This window comes from Mastigoproctus giganteus, chromosome 8 (assembly GCF_048544385.1).
Source record: "Mastigoproctus giganteus isolate SK-2022 chromosome 8, ASM4854438v1, whole genome shotgun sequence".
In the NCBI taxonomy this organism is placed as follows: domain Eukaryota; kingdom Metazoa; phylum Arthropoda; class Arachnida; order Uropygi; family Thelyphonidae; genus Mastigoproctus; species Mastigoproctus giganteus.
Window position 1 is genome coordinate 137,684,124 of NC_143582.1, and position 6,000 is coordinate 137,690,123.

Consider the following 6,000-nt stretch of genomic DNA (forward strand, 5'->3'; position numbering starts at 1 on the left):
CTTAGTCCATCTGTCATCATGTCTTCGAGCTATGTGTCCTGCCCAAGACCATTTTAGTTCTTTAGTTTTGATAAGAATGTCCTTTACTTGAGTTTGCTGCCTAATCCATGTGTTTCTCTTCTTATCTAACAGTCTGATTTCCAATATAATTCGTTCCATTCTTCGCTGTGTAGTTCTCAGCTTCTCTTCCATTCTTTTGGTGAGTGCCCAAGTTTCACTTCCATAAGTAATGGTGGGGAGTATACATTGGTTCATTATTTTATGTTTCAGACAAACTGGGATATTGCTCTACAGTATGTGACTATATTTCCTGAATGCTATCCATCCAAAATTTATTCTTCTCTTGACTTCCAACCATTTATCATTATTACAGCTAATAACTTGTCCCAGATAAGTATATGACTCCACCTTTTCAATTACTGCTCCTTCAATCATTATTTCCCTTTCTGTGGCATACTTGTTCATCATTACTTTTGTTTTAGCCATATTCATCTTTAGTCCAAAATCCTTACTAACTGTGCATAACTGATTAAGATTTTCCTCTAATTCTTTGGGATCGTGGCTTATAACCACAATGTCATCTGCAAATCGTAAATGGTTTAGGTACTCTCCGTTCACATTGACTCCTTTCTGCGACCAGTCTAATCTTCTGAAAGCTTCCTCAAGGGCAGCAGTAAACAGCTTCGGGGATATTGTGTCTCCTTGTCGAACTCCTTTCTCGATTTTAAATTTGCTACTGTCTTTGTCTAGTCTAATAAAGGAGGTAGCACTCTCATATATTTTCTTCAAAATCATAATATATGGGGTATCTATGCCTTCTCTTTCCAGTGCCCGAAACATTGCCTTATGCTGTATGAAGTTAAATGCCTTTTCATAATCCACAAATGCCAGGCATAATGGTGTTTTATATTCATTTGCTTTCTCCATTAGCTGTGATATTACATGAAGGTGATCCATAGTTGAGAATCCTGTCCTAAAGCCAGCTTGCTCCTTCGGTTGATTCTCATCAAGTATTCTTTCTAATCTGTTAGTAATGACTCTTGTGAACAACTTGTAGATGTGGGATAACAAGCTAATTGGTCTATAATTTCCAATTTCTGATTTATCTCCTTTCTTATGCAGCAAAACTATGATTGCATTATTCCACTGCTTAGGCGTCACACCTTTTCTAATGCACTTTGTGAAGAGCCTTGCCAGTTTTTGTGTTATGTCTCTTCCTCCCAATTTTAACAACTCTACAGTAACTTCATCTTCCCCCGGGGCATTCCGATTCTTCATTTTCTTCAATGCATGTTCTACCTCATCAGGAAGAATATCGGGTATGTCGTATGTGTTGCTACTTTGCAATCCATCTTCCCCACTGCTGGTATCATTCCCTCGCTCCTTGTATAATTCTCTATAGTAGTCTTCTGCTATTTGAATTATGCTTTCTCTGCTGTTTATAAGTACACCATCGCTATTCTTCAGTTTCAGTATCATTTGTCTTTCTGTATTACTGCTCATGGCTGCTGATTTAAATCCTTTGTTTTCCCTTAATGCTTGTTCTACTTTTCTTGTGTTAAATCTTCTTATGTCCTCTCTGAGTCTCTTTCTAATGGCTTTGCATAACTCAGTATACTCAATTTTCTCCCTGTCAGTGTTTTTCTTGCTTTTCATTTGTCGTCTTCGGTTCATCATGACAAGTGTTTCTTGACTAATTTTACCCTATAGGTTTCTTGGGCTTTATCACTTTCAGAAAGTTGTAATATTCCTTGTCGATATCTTGGTCCTGAGCAGTCTGCAGAAGCTCAAACTTGTTCTTAAGTTCCAGTACATACTGCTTTTTCTCCTCTTCTGTTATCTCAAAGACCTTTGTATTATTTACTCGAGTCAGTTTTTTCCTTTCCTTTCCTTTCCTTTCCTACATCTATATCAAGTGTACATCTTACCATTCTGTGATCACTTCCAACATTTACCTTATTCAGGACAGTAACATCATTCACAATATATCTTCTGTTAGTGAGGATGAAGTCGATTTCATTAGTTGTTAATGCATTTTGACTCTTCCATGTCCACTTTCTGTTCACCCTTTTCTTGAAAAAGGTGTTCATTACTGACAGTCCTTGAGATTCTGCAAATTCCACAAGTCTTTCACCTCTTTTATTTCTTTCACCAATTCCAAAATTTCCTATAGTTCCTCTTTCTGCGCTGTTTTGCCTTTTTCCAACCTTAGCATTGAAGTCCCCCATAATAATAGTGTAGTAGGTTTTCTGCTCATCTAGAAGACACTCAATTTCGGTGTACATTTCTTCAACCTCTTCATCATCATGGCTCGATGTTGGTGCATAAATCATTATAATCTTTAGCTTGTACCTCTTAGAAATCTTGAGTATTAGCCTTGACACCCTTGGTGATGTACTTTTGAATTCCAAAATGTTGTTTTTAAAATCTTTATGGAGCAGAAACCCAACTCCACCTTCACTCCTTTCACTGTTTCCATTGGTGTACAGCAGATTTCCACTTGATAAATTTATAAGTGATTCATTTCTTCTTGTTTCAGCCAAACCGATGATATTCCAATTCACATTTTCTAATTCCTTTTCCAGCTCTAATATCCTGTCTTCACCGATGAGTGATCGTACGTTATAACAGGCCAAGTTCAGTTTCCGTGCATGGCAGCCTGGTCGTACCCAGAGATTCTTAGCACCCTCTGCTTCCACTCTGATCCTCTCGCTGCCGTAAGAGGGAGAGTGAAAGCTGCTGGGGACTGAGGGCCATTTGTATTGTTGTGCTCTCATGCTGGAGGGTTTGGTCTTTTCCTCTTCACTCTGACCAGGCGTCTTGAAGAGAACCACTCTACACGGTCGTTGCCACCTAAGTGACATAACAGGGCTTACCATCGAGAAGGTGTGCATGAGTGGATTTTAGGGAGGCAGGCCAACCGGACTTCATAAATCTTCTGTAATAGAGAGATATTGGATCCATCAGTGTTTTAGGCTGAGTGTCTGATAACACACAGGATACCTGTTCCCCTCTAAGCCCTTATCATTTAATATTATCAGCCACTAAATGTTTTCAATTTTTGTAAACCAATCGCAATTAAGTGGCATCCACTATATAAGTGGATTATGATGCAAGCAACTACATAGTATTTACATAATAATCTGCTTTATCACAGTTATTAAAATAAGATAGAAATATCACAAATTTATGTATGTATTCAATTCTGAATACTAAAATGTATGATTACCATATTTATTTTTCACCAGCTGGAGCAATTCCGAAACTTAAAGGAGGAGGAAGAAGGTGAAGGTGAAGAAGCGCTAGTTGACAACTTTCGTCCAACTCAGGAACTGCATGGCCGTGTGATAAGCATATCACCAAGTTCTAGTTCAACTGCTGCAGCATCTTTGTCACTTGTACTGTCAGTTGTTTCTATCAGGCTATTTTTCTGACAAGCTAACTGTGACTTGAAGGGCATTTTACAATGTCAGGAATAACAAGCACACAATTTGTGATTTTCCTAAAGAATTTTAAATTGAATGGAACTTAAATTCCATGACACCATAATGTAAATCAAGACACTTTATATCATTTGACCAATGAAGGTATTGCAGTACCCTCATAAGCTCTGGGAATACAGATACCTGAAATCATGGCATCACTAAAAATGAGTCAATTTTTTTATAATAGGAGTATGCTTCATTGCTTACACATTGCACATTACTTAATGTACATAATAATTTATATTTAACATTTTGACATTCATTGGAAACAGTGTAAAGCTTCCATGCTAGTAAGTACTGAGTACCACTTACTTTGATGTTACATTGTGGTATTTCAGTTCAAATAAGATGCCAAAGACTTTTGCAGTTTAAGAAGCATATGGTGATTATAAAAACAGATGTTATCACTCTTGCCATTATGATAACAAATTGTAATTTTATATTATAGTTTATAGATTATCTGTTGCAGTGATAATGTTGGCATTCCATCATTAAAATGTCCTTCACAGCTAATGCTGCAATAGATAATCTATCATTGGATGAATGTTAAAAGTACATATTATTCTAAATGTCCATTAGTAAACTGTTTTATGTGACAACTTGAATTTATAGAATGTTTAATTTCATAGATAAAAAATCATTCATCTTTAATTTTCAATGTGGCAAATTTAAAATATGTCACTGGGATACAAAGTGGTAGTAGTTTTGTTCTGTCTTGATTTAATTCATTTAAATGTGAACTACCTTGTATATAAACAAAAAAAAAAAAAAAAAAAAAGAAAGAAAGAAAGAAAGCAAAATTTTCCTAAAAAAAATTTGCTATTTTATATATATTGGCACTCACAAAGATCTTTCAAGTTATTGTGAAATGTCATAATTGTTTCTAATACAAAACTAAGACTGATTTATTTTATGTATAAAATTTTTCTTTCTTAAAGCTGTAAATTAGAATACCTTAGCATAAAAGTTACATTTACTCTAATGGATTTAACTCACATAAAGGCCATGGCAATAAACTAATAAAAAGCTGTATCTGGAACTTTTAAAGTGATGCTGTACAGTAGATATTTTGAAATATGATAACCTTTGGGATCAGATTACATTGACTTCATGGACAATGGTATCAACATGTACTATGTATATAAAATAAAGAGCAATGTACAGATTAAATAAAGAAATAAACAGTGTAATTTGAGAAAAGGGAGGATTTCAGCAAGATAGTAAATTACAATTTAGAACCATAAGCAGGCATTAGTAAAAACAAACTTCTTTCCTGTTCTCCAAGCAATGGTAATGTGCAGTACCTTCGAGAGAGGCCCAGATTAAGTTCCCCTGCTGATATGAAGCAGACAAATTTTTTTTTTTTTTTTTTTTTTGCTGTCCCTTTTTAAACTTGTGAACAGGTGTGTTGTATGTTGTTAAACATTCAGGGTTTTTTTTTTTTTAAATAAAGGCCAGAAACAGTTTAAAATTCTGTATACTGCCATGCCATGTGCTATTTTAACAACAAGCCATGAATTTTTTTTTACAGAGCACCAACAATCCATCTTTGAGAGTGCACATTGTAATCCATATGCCCTTTAATTAATATTTTGGTGGGTGGGGGAGCAATTTGGAATAAATGCGACTGTTTGTTCTTTATTAGTTTAATTTTAAAAAAATAATAATAAAATAAAAGTTGCAAAACAGATGTGTTGGTTTTGGATGCTGACATGACAGAGATCTAATTATGGACATAATTAATGATCTCTATCAAAAGCCAAGCCTATAATGAAGGAATACAAAAATTTATATGATTTGTTTTAATTTTTAAGTTATATATATTTAAAATAATGCAACACTGCTCGTGTTTTTCTGTCATGACTATCTAGGAACACTTTTGTCCCTCCAATTAGCATTGGCAGAGTAATAATTTCTAAGGAGCTTAATCCCAGCTCTGTCACTGGAGGGTCACAAGTATTTCCAGAAAGTCACAAAAGAAAAAACAATGCAGTGTGTTACTTTTTCCAACTATTTCAATACCTGCATTGAAACATACTCCTTTAGTAAATTGATTTTTTTTTTATTGCAAACTTGTCATGACTGTCTTTTTAAAAAGTCATAACTGTCGAAATCTGTTGTACTCACTGGATGTACAGGTCCCTAAAGCATACAAATCAGTCCTGGATGTCCAGCTTTTCAGTTACTATTTTAAAATAAATGTTAGTTAAACGTGTCATTTTACAAATGAGTGGAGAGAACCACTAAATCACAATGACTAAAGTATTCAGTGACAGATCCTTGGCTTTACATTTAGCAGTATCTAAATGTAATTTAATATAAATCTGCAGCCATTGTCAATCCAATGCAGGATGGAGACCTCACAAGTCATGTTGAGGAAATGGACAATAATTTGCCACACTGGGCAGTATGGATTGACAGATCAACTGCAGTCATGGGCTTGAATCCTGGTCTACTCAGAGCATGTGCTGTTGCACCCCACAATTTAATATATTCCTCAATAAATACAGCCTCA

The 6,000-nt window shown here is 35.0% G+C and overlaps 1 protein-coding gene across 1 annotated transcript in view; it reads left to right on the forward strand.

Annotated features, from left to right (window-relative positions):
• LOC150081845 (carbonic anhydrase 2-like) overlaps positions 1–4,685 on the forward strand; it is a 69,114-nt gene extending 64,429 nt beyond the window's left edge. Inside the window, exon 5 of the mRNA XM_090380342.1 lies at positions 3,249–4,685. Coding sequence (XP_090236468.1) covers positions 3,249–3,434 — 186 coding nt within the window. The 3' untranslated portion in view covers positions 3,435–4,685. The remainder of the gene's footprint in view (positions 1–3,248) is intronic.
• The last annotated feature ends 1,315 nt before the right edge of the window (positions 4,686–6,000 follow it).